The 27,522-nt window shown below is 44.4% G+C and overlaps 2 protein-coding genes across 4 annotated transcripts in view; one reads left to right on the top strand and one right to left on the bottom strand.

The window, feature by feature from the left end:
* The window catches only part of TRIM55 (tripartite motif containing 55), a 65,730-nt gene extending 46,972 nt beyond the window's left edge, over positions 1-18,758 (top strand). For 2 of the 3 annotated variants that reach the window (XM_006261982.4, XM_006261981.4), the window contains one exon: positions 17,600-18,758. In XM_006261982.4, coding sequence (XP_006262044.1) covers positions 17,600-17,719 — 120 coding nt within the window. In that variant the 3' untranslated portion in view covers positions 17,720-18,758. Of the gene's footprint in view, positions 1-2,978; positions 4,824-17,599 lie in introns of those variants that run through there. The other variant, XM_059724034.1, reaches the window with a different exon arrangement.
* Positions 18,759-20,551: 1,793 nt separating this feature from the next.
* On the bottom strand, positions 20,552-21,011 carry CRH (corticotropin releasing hormone). The gene has a single exon (XM_059723477.1). It carries the CDS (start codon positions 20,985-20,987, stop codon positions 20,553-20,555), a length of 435 nt encoding a protein of 144 aa, XP_059579460.1. The 5' UTR covers positions 20,988-21,011; the 3' UTR covers position 20,552.
* Positions 21,012-27,522: the final 6,511 nt, after the last annotated feature.

Raw genomic sequence — 27,522 nt, 5'->3', positions numbered from 1 at the left:
TTATAATATACAGGCACCTTCACTGGGGGATCTAAATAGACTAAGACCTAATTTTGAAAATTGTCTATTAATTTAAAATGTCTTTATTTCTGAGTGTCAGATTTGAACTGTGTAGGTTTTGGAAGATGTGGACACCTATTTTCCTTGAAGCGTACTTGTGGGCATGTCTTGGTGTAATGTGTGTGTTTTGTGTGTATATGTGTGTGCATGTGCACATGTGCCTATGCACACCTCGGCAGTGAGTATTTCAGTGGCATGTTTGCTTTTAAAAAATTATCACTGGCAACTTAGCACGTGTAAACTCTTTAGTAAATAAACACTGGTGATAGGGAAAAAGATAAACAAATGGCACTGCATTCAGATGTGGTATAAGATAACTCAGCTCTACTGACTAAGGATCCAATCCAGTGACCATTGAATTCAATGGAAAATTTCCCATTGGCTTAAGGCTTAATGAAGTCTAAATTTGGCCCACAATTTTCAGCATTAGGCTAGGGCTTCATTTGAGAACAAGGATGGGGAAATATATTTAAAAAGTATGCAAACTATCACGACAATGTCTTCTTAAGAATGTTCCAGGCAAATGATAAAAGCTGGTAACATTGAAAATGAAATTTGTTGCTGTGGGGTTTTTTTAATAGAAATGTTACAAAGGATTGGAATCCAGTCCTTACTATACTTAGAATCATAGAATCATAGAAAGTTAGGGTTTGAAGGGACCTCAGGAGGTCATCTAGTCCAACCTCCTGCTCAAAGCATGACCATCCCCAACTAGATCATCCCAGCCAAAGCTTTTTCTAGCTGGATTTTGAAAAACCTCCAAGGATGGAGCTTCCACCACCTCTCTGGGTAACCTGTTCCAGTATTTTACTACCCTCCTAGTGAGAAAATTCTTCCTAATATCTAACCTAAAATTCCCTTGGTGCAACTTGGGATAGTTGTTCCTTGTTCTGTCATCTGCCACCACTGAGAATAGTCTAGCTCCATCTTCTTTCAAAGCCCCCTTCAGGTATTTGAAGGCTACTATTAGGTCCCCTCTCAGTCTTCTCTTCTCTGGACTAAATAAGCCCAGTTCCCTCAGTCTTTCCTCATAAGTCATGTCCCCCAGCCCCCTCACCATTTTTGTTGTGCTCCGCTGGACTCTTTCCAATTTGTCCACATCCTTTTTGTAGTGGGGGGCCCAAAACTGAACACAGACAGTACTCCAAATGTAGCCTCACCAGTGCTGAATAGAGGGGAGTAATCACTTCCCTTGACCTTCCCTTGAGCCAGTCATCATAAGAGGTAATCAGGTTGGTCAGGCACGACTTGCCCCCGGTGAATCCATTTTGACTGTTGCTAATCACCTTCTTTTCCAAGTGCTCAGAAATGGTTTCCTTGAGCATCTGCTCCATGATTTTTGCAGGGACTGAGGTGAGACTGACTGGTCTATAGTTCCCTGGATCCTCATTTTTCCCTTTCTTAAATATGGGGACTATGTTTGCCCTTTTCCAATCATCCGGGACCTCTCCTGATTGTAATGAGTTTTCAAAGATGATGTCCAAAGGCTCTGCAATCACATCAGCCTACTCCCTCAGCACCTTCAACTACATCCCATCTGGCCCCATGGACTTGTACATGTCCAGCTTTTCTAAGTTGTCCCTTGTCCCCTTCTTGCTACTGACATAGTTGTAGAAACCCTTCTCGTTACCCTTCACATGTCTTGCTAGCTGCAACTCCAATTGCGCTTTGGCCTTCCTGACTTCATCCCTGCATGCCCAAGCAATGTTATTATATTCTTCCCTAGTTATTTGTCCAAGTTTCCACTTCTTATAAGCTTCCTTTTTGTGATTTAGCTTACTAAAGAGTTCCCTGCTAAACCAAGCTGGTCTTCTGCCATACTTGCTAGTCTTCCTGCACATCAGGATGGTTTGTTCCTGTACTCTCAGTAAAGCTTCTTTCAAGTACAGCCAGCTCTCCTAGACTCCTCTCCCTCTCAGTCTGGCATCCGCCCCAGGGAATCCTGCCCATGTGTTCCCTAAGTTGCTTACTTGGGTAAAATGTCTGTTGAGTTAATTTACTGGGAGCTTTGCCTGAGAGTGGACTGCTGCCTTGGACTCTTATTATTAGTAGTAGGTAAAATAACCAAATAAATGTTTGATGTGATTTTTTTCTTTCTGGAAAACTACAGCAGTGGCATTCAAGCAAACTAGCAAAGCAATCCGCAATTCACCTTTCCCTTGCAAAGTTAATCAGTTAAGGAAAGTAGAAATAGAAGAGAGAACAAGTGGGAAAGTGTATTCTAAGGGTGTAGCAATTCCTGTATTTTTGTGAATCCTTGGTATTGAATACCATGTTTCAATAGTTATTGAAGCTAAGCCTGATGTTTACATTTCTAGGGATGGGGAGAGTAGCAGGCCAGAAAAAAGTTCTACATAGTTCTGGGACTTAGAGAAATTATGGATAAGATGTACAAAAAAGGGTGGGCTGTCAACATGTTGGGAAGTAGAAGGTTAGTGAGGTGGCATTCATAGATTCATAGATTCATAGATGTTAGGGTCGGAAGGGACCTCAATAGATCATCAAGTCCGACCCCCTGCATAAGCAGGAAAGAGTGCTGGGTCTAGATGACCCCAGCTAGATCAGGGTAAGACAGACAGCAATAGATGCCACAGCTGAGGGAATAGAACAGTGCTGTGACTAGGACAGTGTCTTGGTCATACATAAAATGGTCTCTGGCACATAGCAGCGATCACTTTAAGTATGCAGACTTCAGCATTTCTTCCTCTGCATGTGATTTTTACAGTTACTGGATTCATTTATATAACTGGGTAATTTATTACACCACTGTTTTTCCTACTCTCCTAACTTTAACAATAACATGCAAAAGAACAACACATGGGAAAAGTGTTTTAAGAACAGAACGTCTTCACCAAACTCAGTTCAAAACAGTTCACTATGACAATATTTATGAAGCATTCTTCTTATTTTTCTCACAGGGGTTAGCATTCTGCATATCAGTTTTGGTTTTTCTTATCATGCTACATCACCTCTGGCGTCAGATTCACTACATGATTTTTGCTTTAATGGGTAGGAAATGTTTGTTTTACTATTAACTAACAGCACAAAGAGTTTCTTTAGTAATGTCTCTAAGTAGTTTAAAAAGGAATTTTCCCTTCTCCCATCTAAAAGGCACCATGCTCTATCATACCTGCTGCTTAAAACTCTCCTACTCCCAAAATGCCACCCTCAAATTTAATCCTGCATGGTTCAAAATTTCATCTACATGATTTTTAAAAGCCTTACATTAATGGGCTTATTTCAGTTGTTGTCTGGAACTTTAGTAGCTACTTGAAACTATGAATCAAGAATAAAAAGAATCTACAATTATTTTTGTGACGTACATACTACATGGTCATGCAAAGTGAATAATGAGCTTTGTTAGAGTTAAAAGTATCAGTTTGGATGAGAAATAGTTTCTTTAGGAGTAAGCAGAGGTAGGTAATTTGTGGAGTCATCATACAAAGCGCTGTGGAGTTCTTTTTTGGAGCCTTGTGTGTGACTCTGGTCTCCCATATTCAAGAAAAATGCACTGAAATGGAAACAAGGTAACAGAGAATTAATAGAGAAGGATTACTGGGGTGATCATGAAAGGAGACTACTATAAGAGCTTGTCTTATTTAGCTTCGCAATACAAAGGTTGAGAAGGACCCCTGCCAGCCCAGGCTGCTATCACCGGACTCCATGTACTGCACACAAATAAACTCCGGAGCTAATTGCTCCAGAGTTTTTTGCTCCAGGACGTACATTCAAACAGTGTTTTTCGTGCACATTAATTGCATGTGTAGACACACCCCTATCTACCTAATTTCTGATAGTAAGTTGCACTAAGTTGTAAGACACCTAAATCTCCCACCTGAATCTGGCCAGGAGTATCAGATCTTAGGCACCTATGTTTAAAATTGTTTGGCCTTTGTCTTTATTAACCAGGATTATAAATCTACCATTCAGATCTAGATATTGAGCCTCCTAACATTACAAAATGTTCACATACAGAGGTTGGTTGGCATATTATAAATGCAGGGGTCATTTGCAACAATTGAAAGTTGGTATATATTTTATATACTCCCAATATCCATGGTATTTCTTTGTGCCACTCTAATGTCAAATCCTAAGGGTGTTACTCAGACCCCAATCCAGCATAACACTTAGTACATGCTTAAATTTAAGCAAGTAAATATTCCCCTTGGGGTCATTACCCTTAGAGTAGTTAATGGGACCCCTTAAATGTTTTGCTGGATCAAGAACTAAGAGCTGCATGGGGAAGTTGGCCTGGATAGTTATTGTGGAAGAGCTGTGGAACTAGTCTATTCTAGACTAGTTTGTGGGTGGACACTCTTAATCCAGAACAGGTAAATTGCTTTAATTCCCACTATGCTTTATTGTGGAGTAACTTCCCTGTGTAGATGAACCTTGATTTTTTCCTCAGACTAATTCCAGAATTGTGACATTATAGACGATGCTGTTTTATAATGCAGAATTATGATTTGGGTTTTACATGTTGAAATGCTAGCACTTTGACTAATGTATTGCTATCAATACATAAAATAGGCTATTATTTGTATTTTATGTGCCTAACTCATGCAAAAAGATATACTGTCTTATAGAAATTTGAACTAGAAAAGAATCTGACACTATGAATTTCTCAAGTAGATTTACTGAACATAGTTTAATTTTCATTTATATTTTCTTGTTTTTAAAAATTAAATATACTGCTACAAGAATGCATCAAGAACATCTGGGCTCAAGGAAAATCAAACAGGAAAATAAAATTATGATCCTTGTTTTTCCTCTCACTTATTTTCTTCAAAATACCTTTGGAAATTAAATATAACGAACTGCAAAAAGCTTTCAACACTTCTAGCATTTGGGAACTCCATTGCACTCTATCTCCAATGGCAGCTTGATTATTAAATCATGAAATAAGAAGGGCTAAGGGATAGGGCCATTTGGTCTGCAGGGCTATTTGCATTAAAAAAAAATTATCTTCTATGTATAATGACTTGGAGATTTATGGAATTTGTGCATTTTTTTATTTTTTTTTTATAAAGGAGAACAGGTTAATGCTTTTGGGACCCTATTAGCCCAGTAACATTTTAAAGTGAAATATAGACGTTATTCTGACAAAAATAATGCAGACATATTTTTATCAGATGGGAAGGTGGGTTAGTATTTTCAGGGTGTTGGAATGGGGTATCTCTGATCAAAGATAGATTTTTCTATTTTTCACATGCACTAAAATTGATACTACATATTAATAGAAAAAGATTACTTTCTCAGTAAGTGACCCCTTCATTCCAGTAGTTGCAAGTTATGCAACTTATGCATTGAGAAATTCCCTCCAGAAGGTGGGAGGCTTTTGTTAAGTAGCAGTAAGGGAATGCAAGGGTCTGAGTCATTAGAATTACAAGCACATGGGTTTGAGAAGAGATCTCATGGGCACGTTCCAACAAGCATGCACGTGCAGTTTGCAGTGCCTCAAAGTAGTTTTGAGGCACCACAAACTGTGCGCAGCACATGTGCACCCATTTGCTGCACTGCTAATTAGCATTGTGGCTAGTTTTTTTGACACTGGGAGATCCCAGTGTCAAAAAAAACCCACCACTGAAAGGGAGCAGCCATAAGAAACATGTACCCCTGCATATGCACGATTGTCAGGATGTGCCCTGTGAGATGATTAAATATCAATGGAATAAGACAATTCCTTAGTAAAAATGGTATGGAAGAAAATCAGAAAGGATAGATTAAATCACAGAGAATGAAGACAAAATCAGTATATTGCTTTAATTCTATTGAAATCTGTATGGGAATTATACAGTGTATTTAGGAAGGAAGATGTAGAGCGTGAGCAAGGATATAATAGATCTATTCAGCATTCTGCATATTATATTATTTGGAACAACTTCAAAAAGAAAGATGGAGAAATGTCCATTCCATAATAACCTCTCCCACAACAGTTACTCATGTTGGGGAGTGTGGGTTTAAATCCCCTGGAACAGAAAAGTGCTATGAACTTGAACTTCCCATGATGGGGTTAAGTATAGTCTGAGCATGCCTATCTGATCAAACCCCAAACATGAAGTACATAGAGGAATGCCTATTTTGTGAATTTGATGGGTTCTTAGATATGAGATAGGCACCAAGCAGCTCAGTGATGTCAGGACTTGGGCAAATATATGTATGCCTAGCAATAGACATATAAGAACTTACAAAACTTATAAAACTTTACCACTGGAAATGTGGGTGTCCAAAGAATTTGAGCAGCTGATGGGTTAGGCATGTATTTTGTGAATGCCTATCAAAAGAAAGGGTCTAAGGTCTGTCCAAACCTAATAGCCCATCAAGTAGCATGGCTAAGGCACTCCTTCCCTCTGTCCCCCACCCCACTACTGTACTTGAGTACAAGATAAATGCTGTTTTGATCCTCCTTTCAATAGAAGTGATTTTTTCCCATAGTAATGCTTTCAGTCTACAACTGAAGAGGGGGGCTATAGGAGGTAGAAGACTCATAAACAAACAGCACTCCGAAAATTATGTTTCTTTTCTATTTTTTACAGAGATGCATGTATGCCAGAAAGTCCAGATCAGAGGCTGTTGGCAAATAAAGTGTGGATAGATTCCTGCTCATAATGGCTAGGGGCAGACATTTAAAAAGCCTGAGCCTAAATTAATTCAACCTTTGCAGGTTAGTCTAACCTGGCTAGGCTGAACCGGTTTGAACCACTGCAGGCATATGTCTGTATTTCCTCAGTCCAGAGAGAATGTCTATTTGGTTACAACTTCGGCTAGAAGCTGGGGGGTGCTATAGCAGCCCTCCCTTCCCTTCCACAATACTGAGCTGAGGGGGGGCATGGCCAGGCCCCAGCAGGACCTCTGATTAAGGAGATCCTCCTACACCATCCCAGGGTTTTCCCTGCTGGCTACTCAAGGGGCAGGAGTGTTGCCATACCCCAGACCCCTGCTAGCACTCTGAGGCAAGCAGAGGTGGGGTTTACAGTGCATGCATCTACCTTGGGCAAATTCAAGAGGAGGTTAGATGATCACCTGTCTGGGGTCTTGTGAACCCAGCATTCATTCCTGCCTGTGGCAGGGGGTCAGGCTAGATGATCTGTTCAGGTCCCTCCTGACCCTAGCTACTATGAAACTGAAACTATGATGATATGAGCTTTTCAATCTCCCTTCCTGCTTCTTTATACTGTCTGCAGCAAGCTGACAGGCAAGCAAGCTAGCAAGGGTATGATAACAGTGTTTATCACCCTTTCCGCAAAACAATAGCTTCTCTCCATTAGTTCAGACTCTCCTTAAACAGCTTACCAGCTGACCTGTTGATTAGCTCCAAAAAGCCCTAAGCGGTCACTGTTCTGTCTGCCTGTCCCAGTGACATTGGAGACACACACACACAACAGACAACTCTTGCATTAGCTAGCATAACACATGCCTAGGGTCCGGGGGAAGCTAGGCAGACCCTGCTGCACCTGCAGTCTCTGCCAGAGCTCCAGCCAGGGAGCAGAGGGGAGGGGCCAGCTCTGCTGTAAAGCAGAGAGCCTTGCCCAGCCCAGAGAGCATGCTGGGATGCTGGGAGAGTCTGGTTTATCTTAAACCAGCAAGGGGTCTTAAACAGACTGTCACAGAGCACTAAGGTGCCCTGCTCCTAAAGAGGAGAAACTGCTAGAGAGAGAGCCCTAGCAGTGAATAAGGAGCCCAGCTGTTGGTTGCCAGGGCAACCAGGAGGTCAGCTGACAGGAAAGGGGCAGGCCCTGGCTCCCTTATAAACCCAAGGAGCTGAGGCCAGAGGGAGTTCACTGTCAGCAGCCCAGGAGGAAGGAGCTCTCTGTCATGAAAAAGAGATGAAGCCTAACTGAGGGAGCAGCGGCTGACACGGCTGCGGAATGGAGTTTTTCCCGGTAGGATGGAACATTGTTTTGGCCAAGCGGCTGCAGTTTAAGTTATAGCCGGAGTGGCTTGCGTTTGTGTTGTTATCACCGGTGGTTTGGGTGAGGCTACTAGGGGTTGGAGGAGGCCTCATAGGGGTCTCACAGTGGAGTGTGGGAATCCCAGGGCCAGCAAGGGTGCAGCATTCAGGGTGCACTGACCCCAGCCCCAGAGAGGGGACAGTTGAGAAGCCCCAGAGAGGGGGCATTACTGAGAAGCCCCAGTGTGGGCATGGTGAACCCCGGAGAAGGGGGCAGCATTGCGGTGAACCCCAGAGAAGGGGCAGCATTACTGAGAGGCCCCGGAGAAGGGGATAGCAGTGCGGTGAGCCCCGGAGGAGGGGGTAGCATTACGGTAAACCCCGGGGAAGGGGGCAGCATTACTGAGGAGGCCCCGAGAGAGGGCAGCACTGCAGAAGAGCTCAGAGAGAGGGCGGCATGGTAGAAGAGCCCCAGAGGAGGGTGGCTTTACAGGGAAGGCCCCAGAGAGGGACAGCATTGTAGAAGAGCCCCAGAGAGGGGTGGCGCTACCGAGGAGGCCCTGAGAGGCAATCCTGAGGAGGGGCAGCATTGTGGAGAAGGCCCCAGAGAGAAGGCGCGAAGAGAGACAGGGCCACGGAGGTCCCGAGCGCCAGAGAGAGTGTAGACCTGGACAGAACAACATCCATTTCAGCTGCAAGGCTTGGGGCATGGTGAAAGGGGTGGTTGGAGCCACGCATAGCCCCTAAGGCTAGGTTGACCTGGAAGCACCCATTTGTAGAGCAGGACCCACGAGGGGTCTGGGAGTCCACAGGGCAGAGACTACAGCAAGACGTGACTAAGAGGGAGGAAAAGGCAGTCTCCCTAACATTTTTCAACACCAAAGATGTGGCGGGCGAGAAACTGAGGGTGCCCTTGGGCCAACTTGGCATGGGAAGGGGGCCTTGAGGAGATCACGGCCGTCCTGCAGGACCCCACCATGACACAGACATTGCATAAACTGGTTTGATCCAAATCAGTTAGTACTGATACTGCTTTCAACCAGGTTTATCTCAAACTGGTTTCAGCCATTTTCAAACGGATTACGAGCACTGAACATCTGTTCTGTTACAGGTTTAAACCAGTTTCTGATCACTTAAACTGGTTTATGTGTAATTTCTGTCCCTAGCCGATAGGTTCTGTTAATTTTCCATTGTTCAGTTGCCTTTTTGTTTACATGAGTCCTTGGAGGGCTTTTTTTAGTTTAATACAGTCAAACAAATCTAGAAAAATTCTATCTGCTCTCATTCAGCGCTGCTGTTTCCCTTGCTACTCAGAGTTATCTGTGTGATTCAGCAGTGTTGGCAATGAGTTGCAATGACAATACAGTAAGACCAGTTCTCAGACAACACTGTTCTTATTAATTTGAGTGAGCGGATACTTCACCTGAAATTTTGCATTTGATAGTCTGGTCTGTGGACTGTTTGGTGAGTGACAGATACATTCTAGTTGGTGTGTATTTAATGTTGGTCCATTTTATCCTTAATTTTTGGTCCATTTTATCTCTCATTTTTCTAACAGTTTTGTCCATTTTATAACAGTGAGACCATGAACAAAATGTTTTCTGCTGTTCAGATTTATGCACAGTCAGCTTCGCATAGATTTGTATTAGTGTAACTACTTTATTTAAAAATTGAACAGATTCAAATTCTGGTCTTCTTTAAGCCACATTTTTAAGTCATTTTTCTCTTTGTTGTTTAATACAAGATCCTAAAAGAAAAAGATCACCTGTAAAATATTCTTTCCACTCTTCTCTCAATCACAGCTGAATTGTTACTGTTTTACATAATGTCATGGTATTTTCATGTCCCAGCTGCACAGACCATCTATGTGGAAAGTTATTGGTTAGATCTCACTAGTCCTCTGGAACATTTCAGGTTTCCTGTTTACCTGTGAACAATTTTATATTAAGCAGGGCTTATTCTTTTTGTATCCACTGCAGATGGACCAGCACTTAAACATTGGCCTCTCTGGCTACAGATGTTGAAATGCCCATTGACAATGGGCTAGTTATGACTTTGCTTGCATACAGTATTATCTCACTGCTCAACCTCCCTGACTTAAAAACAAGTAAGATATTGACATTTAAAATAATGAATAAGGTACTGTATTTTCAATGCTAGTCACAAGAATAACCCAATCTATTAGAATGAAGAGAGATGCTATATGTACAAGTGCACATTCATAAACCAAAACAGGCTCCCTTAAAATACTACTGGTATACCACCTTTGTACACAATGCAGGCAGCTATTATTCACAGTGCAGTAGTTCATGTGCAACCTGATGTATTACACAATGCATTGATAAGGAAAGACGTTTGTTATCATCTACTCTCTAATAATCAGTACAGCAAAATGGAGTGCAGCTGTGTAAGAAAGAGCTGTACTTACCTCCAACTCTGTAATATTTATCTGGAAAGCCCCTTGGGATTGACAGAAAGGACCTGGGTTTAACATGTTGCTTAAAAGATGAGAGAGTGCTATACAGGAATGCCAGCATTGCTTGTGTATGGGTTCAGATCAGACTGAGAGACATAATTCTACAATCACCTGTCCAAGATATAGCAGAGCAACATGCTGTTTTTGGAGTGGGATTTTTTTTTTTTCTTTTTTTGGCTACCAGCATTAAGAATCACAGTCATAGCAAGGAAAAAACGCACACACCCACTGACCCAAACAAATTAGCCCACAGAGGAAAAGATGTAGAAATAACAAGAGAATCAGGGGAAAGGGCAAAATGTTTACCTGTGCCATGGGCTTTCTCTTTCCTTTACACATAGCTTTAAGGAATGAGAACCTGCTGTTTCAGCTAACATTTCAACAAGTTGTTTTTTCTCCTGGAGCTCTGTCGCTATTTTTCTGGCCTTCAAAGAACATGCAGTGTGTCCACAGCTATTATATACCACCCTCAACATATTTACAATAACACAACTAAGTCATTCATTCATGACTAAATGTAAGTACAGCTCAAACCTTCGAAGTATGGTATGTGTTTACGAACCCCACAAATTATGCTGGCTTTGTTATCTGATACAATGAATCAAACACTTGGGTGACTCACACTCTAAGCCTGTGGTGTGTCTCATTCATCAAGTTTACAACAGTGTCATTTGAAAAAACAATCTTTAATTTACTGCACTATTCATTTCCCCATGGAATAGCTGTACAGCAGAAACAATCTTGCCTCTCCCAGTCTCTGTGACTAGGTAGTAGTTTCTTTTGACTGAAATTAGAAGAGCACATCCTGGAAAGTAATGTTTAGATTTTGATCTTTTCTTCGTACTTAAGGGAGGAACAGAGAACCATTGGTGGCAGTCAGTTTTGTGACTATCAGTAGTTTTCTTACACTGACAACCAGAAATTCTTGTATTTCAAAAGAATTATTAATGGACCATTCTCTGGTGAAACTAGAAAAGGAGAGTGACCAGATTATCAAGGACTGTTGATTAACCGTAAGGCTTTGCAGAGTTTTGCTATTGGAATATCAATAAATAGAAATTCCCTTCACTTTCCATACTTACCATATGATTCATTTACTCTCACAATTTTTCCTTTTGTGTTCACTCCACCATCAGCAGGGTTAGGTTTTATTCTAGATTGGAGATCTTGATGAAGACTGATGCTTTATTGAGAGCATAGAGTTCATTGACAAACAAAAAGGAAGATGGATGGAAAATTGAAAGGATGCTCTCTTATTGTTACATTTTTTTGACTGAGCCACTAAGATATATTGGTAGCATGGTGAAATTAATTGTGTTTGGCTTGTCCCAAAGGAACTTTTATATAACTTCAGCAACAAGGAAGTGTTGATTTAAATTACTGAGAGTTACTTTCAGCAAAACCTCATGAGTATTCCATGAGACTCGAGGAGTACTCCATACTCAGTATTCTGTAAGGAATGTATACACCATGCACAAAAATAAGCAAATGTGATCTTTTTTGCCCACAGCTATATTTGGTATCTTCAAGGTAATGAAATAAGGAACATTGCACCATCCATTGTAATGTAATGAAAATCTATTTAAGTAAGACTCTCAATGGACTTTTAAAATTCACTACTGGCCACTTTTCAGAGAATGACATGGTTAATACTATGATTGATGGAGTTTGTCTAGGCATATTACTGTCTGCTACAAGATGTATATGAAAAATTACTTCAAGAAATATTGTGTTGGTTCCCCTGAAATTAAAACAGATCTACTTAAAATAAGCCAACCTCTCAGCTTGACACAGTGTTGTACTGAAAAAGGTGACAGCAGTGAGGTGTTTTGCTAAAGGAGCTGTAGTGCATAAAAATATAAACAGATTATTTAACAGAAGTTTATAAATAAGCTTTTGTGAGCCTTTCGGTTCAAATCCCTGAAAATGTTGAGTAATAGAAATACCATTGTTGACATTTGAAGCTATGTGCCCAATTGACATTTTTTAATTATGACCATTTTAGTCACTGGGGGTGTTTAGAACCAGATGAGTTAAAATTTACTGATTAACCTTAATTTACTTACCACACATTTTTCTTGTCTAGTCACACCCTTAGAGGCAGCAAGCATGTGTCATTCACTATGAAGTTCTCTAAGTTTCATTTTTTTCCCAATTTTTATCCTTGGTATCCCACCAAATGAAAACAGCTGGCTGAAGAGAGACAGTAGGCAACTGATGATAGAATGCAGGTCATTCCTGCAATTGAAAAATTAACAAATACACCTCTTCCTAAGGTCACATTTAGAACTTTTCCTCCACATGCCTATCTGTCATATCACTGTAAATCTAGACCACGGTTATTGAGCCAGCTGCAGCTGACTAGGGAATTTGGTTTAGGATTACATTAAAAAACAATGTTTATGAGGACAGCAAGGGTTCTGAGAAATGGTAAGAGCTACAAGATTATTCTGTGCATTTGCCAAAACATTATTCGGCATATTTTTGTCTTAATAGCAGTAAAAGTACTAATGTAAAAATGTATGGTGAAATGTCAAGGTTTTTACTTGCTCCTTACCCAAGCAAACTCCCTCTAATTGTCTCAGCCAGACAATTAAAACAGTGATGGAATATCAGAATTCTGGTCATATTTTAAAATGTCAATGAACTTGGGCCTTTTCCTGTGTAACTATGTAGTCACTATGAATGACAGTCAGCTTTCTGGGGGGGGGCAACTCAAGGTGTCAACACACTTATCTACCTCAACATTGGGCACAGCTAGGACTATTTTGAGATATTAAATACATTTCAGAAGCACACAGACCTTGTCCTGCCACACAGCAGGAACTTCAGTCAGTATCCAAAAAACTATGTGAATAAGCAAAAATCATTAGAAACCATTTTGTGGTCTTCAGACATCCAGATTCTCTTTAGAGAGAAAAGAAATCCATAGAGAGTAGCAGCCTGCTAGGGAAAGTACAGGTTATTAAAATGGCAGTTGCACACAAAGTCTAATGCCATTGACAGTTTTCTAAGGAACGCTTTATACTGATCGCCAGTTATTATATAAAACATCAGAGACATATAGGTAGGAAATTTGCAATTGCAAATTATCTTTGGCCCACGATATGTTTCTAATAGCCATGGGGAAATGAAGCTATTTCACCCATCACGTCTCATTATATCAGGTCACTTTGCAAGATGGCACAATGTAACTTACAATGCCATTGTAACAATACAGCTAAGATCTATAGAAACATGCAGGATTTTTCCATATTTAGAACACATTAAAATATGCATGGCTACTAAAAGCTGAAAGACCTCAAAAAACCCAACAAAAACAAAAGTCCCTCAAGCTCAGTTATCTGCCTACTTGGTAGAAGATGGTAGTTAGGACAAAGTTCTTAATTCCAAACAAACACGTTTTGGATATTCTGAAGTTTTTGTGTTTGGAGGGCAGGCAGGCTAGTGGCTGTAAACAGAAAACAGTATATAAGATAGTGAAATATTCCAGATGGTTAATATCCCCTGACTACCTCATGACTTTTTTCCAACATAAATTGAAACTGCAGGATGTTAATAAACAAAGACGGGTCTGGTGAAGTCAATTTTCTTGTGTTAATATGAGCTTTGTAAAGATTCAACTAGTGCCACTGCCACAGTGCTTCATGAACCAAACCCTGAGAGGTGCTGAGTAGCTGGCAGTCTCATCCAAATTAGATCAGATTAAACCCAGAAGTCTTAATTTAGGCCTGACTCAAGCAAATTCTCCAGATGCTGAAAGGTGTTGAGCACTTGCTGAGTTTAGCAGGAATTGCAGATGCTTGGCACCTCTCAGGACTTGACCCACAGAATTTCTTCATAAGCAAACAATGAATAAATCTCTGTAGTTTCAGGCTTTCATCTTCTCTTGTGATCCGGAGTTGCTGGGCCTTACTTAGGGCACAATCCAAAGTTTCTTGATGTCATTGGGGAATGCCTGGGAATTGCCTATGTATTCAGCGCCCTTCCAGAGTTGCCTTAATGTAACAAAGGCAATCTGAAGCAAATACTTTAGCTACCCAATACTATTATTAGAGACCATAATAAAAAAATGGGGCTTCATGATGATGGGTGCTGTATAAAAATGCCTAATCCAGGAATCTCATCATTTCTGATTTTCAAAGGGCTGAAAATCCACTGCTGCTATTCAGATCAAGCCAGTAGGAACACTAGGTGCTTAGCACCTTTGAAATTCAAGCCACTTATTTACTGTTGGTATCTAACTTTAGGAACTCAAGTGGGAAAGTTTAGACCAAAAGGTTCTGCACACATCACTTTTTAAGCCTGTAGGTCAATTGCTCAACTGGTATAGATTGTCTATACAGCTCTTCAATTGAGAACCCTGCTCACCTCTGCCTTTTCCCCTCTAGTTTCCAGTTCCTCAAAGCATGTTAATCATCTGACTTTCAAGATGTAGGATCAGATTCTCAGCTGTTATAACTTGAAGTATCTTTATCAAAACTGATGGGGGCTATATCATTTTGTGTCAACTAAGGGTTGGTTCCTTTAAAAAGAAACTCAGAACTGCAGAGAGACAAAGGAAAAAGCAAAAAGATTATTCTTTCACAACCACAAGCTAGTGTGGCATGCCATTCAAAAATGCCTATCCAAATAGTAACTGAAACTAAGCCCACAAGCCAATTGATGCATAACAGCCCATCATTTGTCACTAATTCCAGTATGGATTTTAACATTTCATACTTACACAAATTGCTTGGAAATGCCAAATAATCATCCAACCACTGCCAGAGCTGTTCATAAGTATTTGTGATACATTGCTTCTTCCTGATTGTGTGTGTTTGCATTCCTGTTTTTGGTAACTTTCAGTTGTGTAATAGCGCTTTAAATGGTTGGGGATCTGTTTAGATTTAAAGGACACACGTCTAACATTCTTAGTAATGTGAGATAGTAACTGCTTACTTTCAAGCAGTTCCACTGAGATCTAGTCTATTCCCCATGGTAAGATACAGCTCACCATGACTAAGGGTAGCTTTACTGGACTGAAAGTTCTTACAGCTATATTGATTTTAAGAATAGCATAACAGACAAAGTCACCTATATTCAAGTGAAGTTGTAGTCCTAGTTTTGAAGACACCAGGAATCCTTTCAGCAACATGAATACAAAAAAATGATTATTTATCCTTATTTTATGAGGGGTTTTTAAATATGATTCCTGGTAACAACATGAATTGGTTTTACTGTCTATAAAAAAAGAATATCAGAACTGTGTAGCCAGTAAAAATTATTGTTGTGTATTCTAGAGATATGCTGCATATGTGACTATTGTAGCAGGTTTTCACTTCTATTCTGAAATAGAAATTACAATATGAGTTAACAAGTCAAAATTACAGTATTTTATTGTATAACTTGCACCTTCTTCCCCAAACGAGCTGGTGAAAATGGGTCAGTGCATTATATGCAGGAAAAAATAGATCCCCACGGGTCCAGAAACTTGGTGGGGAAACAGTGGCAGCATTAATTGTCATGGCTCTGGGAGCCACAGCCATTAACGTAGCCACCACTTCCCTGACACCAAACTTCTGGACCCATTGGTTGTGTCCCACCGAGCACACACATGCAGGTGTGCGCATTTCCCGTCGGACAAATAGCAGTGGGTATTTGTGCCACTGCTATCTGTTCCTGGGCGTGCCCCTGCACGTGCACTCTGGTGTACAGCGAAGGGACCCAGGTAGGGTAGGGGAAGCTGGGGCCGCAGAAGCCTTCCCTAGAGTCCTAGGAGCCTCCCAGGGCAGCACCGGTGCCAAGCCAGCCACTCCAAGCCTGACCAGCAGCCAGAGCACAGCTCTGTCTGACCAGGCTCCAGTTTCTGGCAGTGCATGCTGCTGCCACATGCACTGTACGACTTTTTTTAGTGGTAGGGGTTTTTTTGATACCAGGATCTTCTGGTGTCAAAAAAGCCACTGCACTGCTAATTAGCAGCACAGCCCATGTGTGCATGTGCACCGCATGTCATTTGTGGCACCTCAAAGCCATTTGCACACTTGTGTGGATGTGCCCATGGGGAACCCTTCAACTGATTACATGTCCCTGGATGCTGGATCAGGCTAATGCACAGGGTTGGTTCGCAGCTGGACCTGGTGCACTGGGTTAGACCCATTTCACTGCCCTGGACACAGTGCACACTCTCAGACCCAGCATGGGGTCAGGCACAACTTATGGCCTGAGATCCAGCACACAAGGTTGGATGCACTGTGCAGGGTTAGACCTGGTGGGTGGCCACAGGGCTGGCATGCCAGGTGGGACCCAGCATCCAAACCCAGACCTGGCACATGGCCCTGGACACAGCACACAGGGTCAGTCCACAGGCCCATTGGGTGTGTGGAACTGGCAGCAGACTCAGGAGCAAAATTAGCTCCCTAGCCACTGCTACTCAATTTTTTTTCTAGCTGCTTTCTGAAAATGGGGTGTGTATTATATAGGTGGGTATGCTGCGTGTGAGAGAAAATACAAACTTTACTTTATGCAAGTTCCCCCTTTAAGGTCAACAGGATAGTTGTATAAGTGAGACATGGGCCATGACCCTACTCCTCCACAAACATATTGTTTTCAGTGTGCGGGAGTAGGAGAAAACATATACCTCAAGAGATTCATGTCTTCATTTTTTTTTATTGTCTGCTCTTGGGTAAATTAAAAAAAAATATGTATAGAGAAAAATATCCCAGGTGTGCTCCATGGCAGCTTGGTAGATACTGAATACAAGTGGAGAATAGAGGGACATTGTCCAGTGCCTGTTGGCTTATGTCCATGTCAGTCTTCTGAGCCACCTGCAAAAGTCAGATAGCTTCAAGGACACTTTGAGAACAGACTGTTATGGTTATAAATTTCTCTGTAGGGGGTCCCCATAGGCCTCAGTCAGGAGTGAGCCCATTTGAGCCTTGTAGGTGAATGCAGTGAAACCCTGGGTCAGCTAAAATCAATAGCAAACCTTTCATTGACTTCAGTACAGCTAGGATTTCATGTGTGATCCCTACCAAAAGACTTTAATACCCCTCATCTTTCCTCCCTTATGTTTCCCCTCAGTCTTCAAACTTTCTGGAAAGAAAGAGATCAAGTAAAAAATCAGAGATGATTTCAGCTTTCCAAAATGAGCTTTTCATTTTTCTCCATGGAAACATTCTCTTCTCTTGCAGACTGGGTCTGAATTATCCCCACAAGGACAAGCGAGCAGAGCTCCAGCAACCAGTGAAAGAGTTGATGAGCCGGCTCGTCATGTCTTCTCTTTCCCCTGGTTAAACTCATTGAAGGAATGATGACTCTCATTCCAGTGTACTTTTCTGAGAGGAACTGAGGCAACAAGCAACCTGGCTGGAGTCGACAAGATATTGTCAGGAAAAGGAACAAGTGATCGGGTTTCATTCAAAGGAACTTATTGCACCAAATGAGATTCAGCCAAACTGTTTGACATTTTGAGGTTAAGGGGTATTGTTGAGAATTAAGCTGAATAAAGGGATGGGAAAAATTGGACTCAGTGGCTAATTAATCCTGTAATAAATTGGATATGTGTGCAAGTCCACTTCAAAGGAGAAGTGTTGAGCAGAACCATGTTACTGTTGCAGATGTAAAGGAGCACTGTTAAACTTTATCATTTATTTATTAACTTTCCTGTGTGTCTTTAGGTAGTTTTAAGTGCTTTGCCATTACTGTTAGTTAAAATAGCATTGTTTCCTTTACTGACAGCATAAAGGGTAACCCTTCCTACTCTCATTTCCTCCTGTCCAAATCAGCTTTTCAACTTACCTCTTGTTGCAAATCATTAACAAAAGCCACACAATTCTTAGGACTGAAACTCCACTCCTCTTGCTCCACTGTGGTCAGTGAGTGTGGTACAAAGTATTGCTTTCTGACCAGCAACAGTTCAACCCAACTGGCCCTTCGATTCTTGCATTTTCAAAGGTTAATTAATAGGTCACACAATGCAGAACTTTCTAATCTTTCAGGAGTTGGCTATTTTCTATGAAATGCAGAATCTGAATCTTCCTAAGCTTGAAGACTTTGGTATAGAAGAACCTGTCTATACCCAAAGCTGAATACCTTGCATTTTCCATTAATACCTCAAGTCAGCCTTCACTCTTCTTAACTCTATGAATTTAACAAAAAAGGGGCAACTCCTTTCATGAAGCCAGTAAAGCCTCTTCTGAACTGAACTGAACAACGATGAGATTATTGCAAATATGTGTTAAAGATTGCAGCTATGAAAAAAGGACTATGAAAAAAGCTAATATAATACTGAATGAATTGTAGGTGGAGATTGTAACTACATAACTGTTTAATGAAACTTACTTCATAATGTAGTTTGTTTTATTATCATGGCCAGCAGAGTGGTGTTACAGTGGAAGGTGACATCCTAGGAGCTTTGCCACTGATGTCAGTCGGGACAGGATTTCCCCCTAACACTATACGCACTCTGAGAGCATTGACTGCAGACTTGAATACTTACATGAATACTTCTCAATAGGGGCTGAGCCTCGTCAGGTCTGAATGAGTCCAATGGTCCTTAAGATGGATGAAAATGCTCAGCCTTTCCACTGGGGTTTGGATCAGGCCCTAAACTTGTAACATTTCATAATGCCCTGGACTCACCTTGAGAACACTGCACAGGATGTGAATTGTTCTGCTAGGCACAAGTGTACCTCTCAGGAGATGGGAAACTACTGATCATTACAAAACAGTCGGTGCAGTGGGCTGGGCCCCAGGAGGGGACCCAGTCACTCTGGAATACAAACCCCAGCTTGCTACCCACCGCCTATGCAATGGGCTCAGTTTTATTCCCCCTTTCTGGTTTCTGTGACTTTGGGGAGGGCCTTGGAGGAGCAGTGAGTTGATGGTAGTAGGGAGCCTTCAAACAAGGAAACAGAGCAAGAATGACTCACTCTCTACAGTGGCTAGAAGCAGAATTCAGCTCAGCTGCCTCTTTTGCCCCTTCTCCCTTCCCACCCAACCTGCCTGTGGGTCTGGATAAGGAGTTCCTATGGGATATTTCCAGCCCTGATTCAGCATCTTTGCCCTTGCTAGTGGCACCAACTCCTTCTCTGGGAGCCTTTCTTGGTTGAACTCCTGCACTCCTTAGACATGGCTGATTTCAGAGAGACCCTGGCCAGTCTGCCCAGCCCAGCACCTTGGTGGATCCCCAGCCCACAGCAGGTTGAATCCATTCCACAGGGAGCCTCCCAGGCACCTCTTGGATAAAAGCCCAGGGACCGTCCCATGAGCACAGATGTATGTCCCAAACCCAGCTGTCCCCCCCACCCCACCCCATGCTAGTCACTGCTCTGCCCCATCTCGCCCCTTTTCCATTGCCCAGCGTTTCACTTCAGCTGGTAGCTCTCGTTTACAAGGCTGGCAGCCTAGGGGCCCAAGAGACTCCAGACCCTGCACCCTCTCTTCAGAGCCACATTCTGCTACGCCCATGGGGCTGGTACCTACCCCTGGTGCAAGATAAGCTCTAGCACGAGTCCTCGCTGGACTCACCCAGGTGTGGCATCTGCTTTGCTGGCACTGGGCCCCTTGTGTGCCCCCACTCAGTACTGTGGGGGGCAGAGCTGGGCCTGGCGTGTACCCAGCTCCTTGCAGCCTGCTGCCCCATGCCCCAGCGGGGCGATCCACGTCCTTGGGGCCGTCAGGGCACTGCCCCCTGGGCACACACGGGGTGGGGTGAGGAGTCCTTCCTTCTCGGGCCCGTTTGGGGCAGAACAGCAGGGCTGGACCCTGGCTGCATCGGGGCTCAGCTGGAGGCAGAGGCAGTGCCAGGAAGCTCCTTGGGCCGTGCCCGGGGGGTGGGTTGCGGCAGTAGGGTAGTGTCTGTAAAGTAAGCCCGGGGGTCTGCAGGACAAGGGGGGCCAGAGCCGGCTCCGACCCCAGCCCCGGCCCCGGCCCCGGCCCCAGCGGCAGCGCTGCACCGATGCCCTGCGCGGAGCTGCCCCCCGCCCCCCGGCTGCCCGCGGAGGAGGAGGAAGGCCAGGCAGGCGGAGCCACTTTGCAGCTTTTATTACAAATATAAATAGGCGCCCCAGGGCCGCAGCCGCGGGCGCTCCGGGACGCGCTCAGCCGCCGCGGACGGGGCGGGCGCGGGCCGGCGGGCGCCGCTCACTTCCCGATAATCTCCATGAGTTTCCTGTTGCTGTGGGCCTGCTGCGCCAGCTGCTCGGCCCGCGCCATCTCCAGCACCTCCCGCAGGAGGTGGAAAGTCAGGTCCAGCGAGATGGGCGGCTCGTCCGAGCGCTTCTCCCGGGCGGCGCCGCGCTCGGGCAACGCCTGCGGCCGCGGGGCAGGGGCTCGCAGCCAGGGGCCGGCGGCGGCGGGCGGCGCGGGGGAGGCCGGCCCGCGGCCCGGGCTGCCCAGACGCAGGACGTACTCCTCCGCCAGGCGGAGCAGCGCGGCCGGCCCCGGCCCCAGCGGCGGCGGCGGCGGCGGCGGGAGTAGCTCCTGCTGCGGCCGGGCGCGGCTCAGAGCTCTGCCGTCGCGGCAGGGCAGGAGAGCGAGCAGCAGGATCCCCGTGGACACCAGCAGCGGGATCCTCATGGTCAGCGCCCCGACCTGCAGCACACACGCGGGAGGGGAGCGGGGGGCGGCGGGCCGGGCGCTGGCCGCGGTGCTGAAGCCGGGCCCGGCCCCGCCGCAGCCGCCCACGCGCGGGGCTCGCGCCTTCCCCCCGCACAGCCTCCCCCCGCGCCCCGCCGCGGGTCCGCGCCCCGCCGCGGGGCAAGTCCCGGGCTAGGACATGACCACGCGGGGCGGCCTGGCCCCTAGGGTCCGCAGGCAAAGGAAACCCCCGGCCCAGCGCCTGGCTCTGCGGGCTCCTTGGCATCGCCTAGATCGCGCTCTCCCTCTCTCTCTCTCTCTCTCTCTCTCTCACACACACACACACACACACACACACACACACGTATACACACGCACACATATACATCCATACACACACATGCATGCACGTACACACATGCAAACACACACAGATACACATACGAACATACACACATACTTATACACATACACTTGCATGCACTACACATGCACACATACATATGCAAACACACGGATACACATGCGAACACACACATGAACATATATACACATACACATACATACGCATGCAGGCACATACCCATATATGCACATACACATAAGCAAACACACACGCCCAGGCTCTTGCCCCGCTTGCACCAGGGCAGGGTGGGGCCGACCTCCGCCTACCTGAGAGCTGGCCTGGCGGGTGAGGAGGACAGGTGCAGTCCACACTTGGGGGCTTTCAGGGGTCCTTTCCTTTCCCTCGTGCTCGGAGCCGTCTCTTCGCCAACTTGGGATCAGCTTTTCTCCCAATCAGAGCCTGGACGCGGGATTTTTATAGCTTAGACCCTCTTCTGGAATCACGCAGCACTTGCCTAATAAGCTGACGCTTCCTTGACAGCTCGATTGCGTGCCCCGATCCACTGCTGAATAAATCATGGGGGCCCGCGTGGAGCCGCGATGGGCAGAGTTTTGCTATCGCAGCCCGGAATCTCACATCCAATTATATCAACAGATATTTATCGCCTCGTTGGTGACGTCAGCCAGCCCCGGGACAGAGACAGCGGAGCGGGGCTCTCTCCCATTGACAAAAATACTTGAATGAGATTTCCCAAGGGGAGCGAAAAGCGGCAGCAGCGCCCGACCTCTTACTATGAAAGGTCAAAGCGAGGGAAAACTTTCCACTCGAGTCCCGCCTGGGCACGACTCTGGAGGCTGCCGCCCGGCCCCAGAGCCAGGCAAGGGCATGTAAGAGCCCTGGTCAATTTCGGGGCATCTAAAAGCCCTTCTAGGAGCCCTGGTCCATTTCAGGGCATCTAAGAGCGGGGACCTGATCAGTCCAGGTCCCAGCCTGAGCTGGGCGCTCCCAGCCCAAGCCGACTTGTAAGCAGGAGGTGCGAAGCTTTCTCTAGCACCAAGCCTTGGGACGGGCTGATTTTGTCCCAAGACACCCCGTCCCACCGAGACAGCGCTCCTCCGATGGCTCTAAGCGTGAAAACGCCTAAGAACCCCAATTCCTGGCAAGCCACAAGAAATAACCCAGCCCCTGGAAAAGCCAGGAGCAGGGGCTGAAATTTGTTCCACCGGTGTCTGAACAGGAGAGGTGGGAGATGTGAAGCTCCGTGGAGCAGCCGGCAGATCTCGCTGCTCCAGCCCCCCTTAGGTATAACACAGGGTCCACTTAGATTAGTGGGGCCGATGCGCTGGGAGCAGAAGTGAGATGCCCCTGGTGAGGCAGTGCTGTGCTTTGGGGAGATAACACATCTGGTCCCTTCCAGCTCTGGGACACACCAGAGACATGGGGCTGGGCTGAGTTGTCCTGGTGTTCTCGCTGGCAAGTGGCAACGGTGATGCTGCCGCTCCGGGACTCTCACTGTCAGGGACATCAGCAGGGAAACTGCCCTGGCATATGAAAGCGACCCGGGACTGGCAGCCCGGCAGCAGGCAGGAGGCTGAGACAGACGGCTCATTCAGAAAACTGGCAAATGCTGCACCTGCCTTTCGAGTCTCCCTGCCCCGTGTAGTGCGGATCCCTGCATTAACAGTGAGTCAGTGCAGCCCGCATGGAATGACAGCGGGATTTATAGGAAACTTCCGCACTTCCCTGCCCTTGTCTGTCTTCTCCCTAGTTGAAACAGAACATATCCCGAGTCGCCTCCTCTCTACCCCGTGCTGGCATTTTCCTGCTCAATAAATGTTGACAGCTCCACAAGCGCTTGGTTTTGCCGCCTAGAATGTAAAGCCCCGAGAATGAATGGCTGATAAAACGCATTCAATTGCCTCTTTTGGCAGTTGTCTAGATGGAAATGATCCTATTGTGTTTGATGATTCGCTTGTTTTACTGTGCAGTAATCAAAGGAGCTCTTCAAGCCTTCCCTACCCGGGCGAGCAGAACTCAGGCGGGCTCTTTGGGAAGGTTAGTGATCCAGGCCCGGGCACGGGCAAAAGAGGGGCTGCTGCCCACCCACAAGACAAAAGAGGAATGCATAGATTCATGGCCAGATAACAAAAAAAGAGGGGCTGGGGAGAGAGAGAAACGTCGCTGAACTTGCTGCAGTTGATTGACAGAAAGGGAGACGCGCTGCTCTTACTCGGGGATCCGTCCTTTTGGCTTGTAGTAATGGACTGCCAGTGAGAACAGCCTTGTTTTATGAGGTTAAGCAATTTACCGAGTTAGATTAATAGACAAAAAGAGGTCAGAAAATCTATCGCGTGCTCTAGGCAGCTACTGCATACGACGGTAACAGGGGGTCAGATGTAATCAAGACGCTCCCTCTACAAGTCACTTCAAGAGCAGTGTTGAAGCACTTCAGCACTGGACAGTGCTGGGCTCCACGCACGTGCGGGGCATCAGGTTCAGACCTCTGTTCCTTCAACCCCGGGGTAGAAAAGGAGACATGATTCTCTACCGGGAAAGTCTCTAAACTGAATGCATCTTCAGCTCGTGAAATTACAGGCGATATCAAGGGGCAATACAAACATATTAAAGAAACCCCTGCCTGTTGCAGAGAGCTTAAAAAAAAAACCCAGAACTGATCACTGGCTACAAAAAAAAAAAAGCTATTGACCAATATTTCCCCAGTTCCTTGCATGATCCTACAGGTACAGGCTTTTCTTGGCGAGGGATCTGAAATTCCTTTATAAAATCATCTCAAGTCCAATTCTGATGTCATTTACATGAATGGCATCTCCAGCGATCTCTTTCCTGCAGCCTCCATTTGAGGGAGAGTAGGGCTACAGGAAACTTAAATACAAGTGGCTAAATTATGTGAAGAATTCAACTGATCTCAGTGCATACCTGAGGGGAAACTTGCCCCAAGTTGAAGGCACTTAAGCAGGTGCTTTTCTGAATTAGGGATCTTATTTAACAAGGCAGGGAGGGAGTCATTAACAAGAACAGTGATGAAATGATCAAACATATCTGATTTGGAAATGGTTTAATTTTCCAGTTAGATATACATCCAGGAACACAAGACTGAAATGGAACTCCTGGATCATTCAACCCAGGTTGACTGCAGGCAACCATGTCATATAAACTTTTCCATAAACTGGTCAAGCTCTTGTTCCAGCCCCTAACTCCTCTGATGGCTATAAGTCTTCTTCATTCCAGCCTAAACTCATCCATCACTAGTTTATACCTATTTGTTTTTGTGATAGTATTGCCCCTTAAACAGGTCTTCTTCCCTGGTATTTTCTATCTTGAAATATTTAGAAGGAGCAACCATATCTCAGTTGAGGCTTGGCTATCCTTGGTTAAAACAAGCCAAATGCTCTTTGTGACCTTCTGTAAGACAGGCTCTCCATTTCCTTTCCTAGACCTTCCATTTGTGCTCATCTTTCTTGAAGAAGGGTGACCAGAATTCCAGATGAGTTCTTAGCTTGTACAATGGCACTCAGATTTCCCTGTCTCTATTGGAACTGTCTCATCTGATACATCTTTGGACTGAATTTGTCTTTTTCATAGTTGCCTTACATTGGTGGTTCATAGTCAGTTTGTGATCATCTAGTGTACCACATCTTTATTCTTTTTAGTTACTTCCAATCAATGAGCTCCAAGTGTATGTAAAAAAATCTAAACAGATCTAAACAGTTTAAAAATCTGTGTATTAGTGCTTAAATGTGTGACCTTGCACTTCATTCCATTTCTAATACACCAGTTTCCAAGATCATTCAGTTCATCCTATGCAATATCCCAACCCATGTTTGTATTGACAAACATGTCCCAAAAGATCAATCCCAAAACCACTCCATGGGGAACCCTACTAGTAACTTATGTATATCCCAATACTTTGTTTTTCAGGATAACCCATTATCATCATCCCTTTAGCCCATTCCCTATCTACTTTACAATTCTTCTGGTAATCCCCTACTACTTCAGTTTTAAATAATAATTTCACATGTGGCACTATATTAAATGTTCTGTTGAAATTCAGATAGATTTGATCAACGGTACTTCTTTTGTCTCAAAAGTATTTTTTTAAATAAAAGATAGATATTGGCTAAGTCTAGCTCCTTTGGTGCTACCTTTGGTAAATCCATGTTGCATTTTATCATTCAGGTCTTCAGTTATTCTTCCCAACAATACTTGTTTTAAAGCTTTACATACCATTGAGGTCCAACTAACGAACTTGTAGTTGTCTAGATAACTTCCTTCTCTTCTTTTTAAACATAGATACTACATTTGCTATTTTCCAGTCTCATGGTACCACTCCCAATTTTACCAGGCTTTCAAAACAATGTACACTTGATTTCATGCACAGATCTCTCTGAATTCTGGGATAGAATTTATCTGCTTCATCCCCACACCAGATTGAATGCTTTAACCCCTTTGAGTTTTGCTTTCACCTCAGCTAAGTAGTTTCCTTTTCTGTATCCCAATTGCCATTAGTTATCTCCCAACTCCGAGATCTCTTTCTGCTGCTGTGCTGCTGAGACGATCATCCCCAAGCCTATAGGTGTGCTGGTGATTCCCTCTCCCTAGCTGCAGCACCTTGCACTTGTCCTTGTTGAACTGCATCCTGTTGTTTTCTGCCCACTTCTCTAACCTGTCCAGATGTACCAGGATTCGCTTTCTTCCCATTAGTGCATTTGCTTCACCCCATAGTTTGGTGTGATCTGCGAATTTGGATGCTGATGAAGATATTGAACAGCACTGGCTGAAGAACCAAAAAAACTAACAGGCACCACTGGAGAATACAGGCATCAATCCAACTACTGTTCACATACTAAGCAAGAGCACTACCATCTGAGCTAATTCCCACACCTAAAGGAGTCTTCTTCAAGCCAGAATTAAGCCTGCAACCTAAGGATGTCAGCAGGCAGCACTGTGACAGTCCTCCACTCCACCAACTGAGGTATCAATGGGATATGCCAGTACTACTGTGCAGTAGGTTAAAGTCCTCCACTACAGTCCTCCACTGTACCAGCTGAGCTATTGAAGGGACCACACACCAGCACTACTGCGTGGTAGTGCTGGTTTTTGCACGTTTAGTTAGTACCTCATTTTAGAGGTACTAAACTTAGTGCACTGTAACAACACGTTAATGCACATGTAGACATGCCCATTAGTTCTAGTTCTTCATTGCCCAGGCTCCTGGTATTGGTGTACAAACATTTTAGAAGTTCCTTGGTGATCACATCCCATTGCCTAATCGGATTAAGCACAGCCATTTCACTGTTCTCATCAATACTCCTGCATACTTATTTCTCCTTGCTGTCCACTCCCCCACCCTCTGAAATTCATTTAATCCATTGTCATATGCTTAACCTCATTTTTTTCCTTCTGCTTACTAAAACCACATTATGTGAAACTTTTCCAACCTTAACTTCATATTTTCCAAACTTAACTCCTTATTTCTTAGCTTATAGCTTTTCTTAGCACATTTGCCAGGCGTGATCCCAGAAGACAGCACTCCAAGAAACTCAAGTGGAGTCCATCCATCTAGAAGTGGCCTTCTGTAATGCCTGTCAGTAGGCAAAAATCCCAAGATCTTCCCCAGCACCAAACCTTGACCTATCTGTTTACCTTCATTATCTTATTTTAGCTTCAGCCCCTGCTCCAAGGATCAGAAAAACTCTACTGAAAAATAATCTCAGCCTTCAGAACTTTGAGCATCTTTCCTAGACTGGCACTGCTCTCCCTGATCTGTGACAGTGCCATCCTTCCTGTCATCAACAACAGCCAAGGGATTTCATTTCACTCTCATTAGAATCCTTCGTGTATCCTCATCCCTGGCAGTTCAACCCTGCATTCTCTGGATCCACTCAGTTGACAGGTTTGTTTGTGCTTTTTAGCTATACACCAGAGTCATACAGACCTGCCTCTTCCATGCATTATTGTAAGCCTCCAGTTTTCTAGTTACCATTTTTAACCTGTCTGCAAATTATCCTGCCTTCTGTATACCATCCTCATTCTTCCCATGCTTGTAATCTGGTCATCTTTGTTGGCTCTTACTCTTTTCTTGTGAGGATGCTCCTTTCTTCTTCCTTGCCATAGCATTTTTTTCTGTCTCTGCTTCTTCTCTTCATTGTTCAGTTAAGCAATCCTACT

Source organism: Alligator mississippiensis, chromosome 3 (assembly GCF_030867095.1).
Source record: "Alligator mississippiensis isolate rAllMis1 chromosome 3, rAllMis1, whole genome shotgun sequence".
Classification (NCBI taxonomy): Eukaryota; Metazoa; Chordata; order Crocodylia; family Alligatoridae; genus Alligator; species Alligator mississippiensis.
This window is presented reverse-complemented; position numbering and strand designations above follow the sequence as displayed.

Bases quoted from the DNA above. Each gene is read 5' to 3' on its own strand.
- CRH (XM_059723477.1), bottom strand. From the start codon at position 20,987: ATGAGGATCCCGCTGCTGGTGTCCACGGGGATCCTGCTGCTCGCTCTC.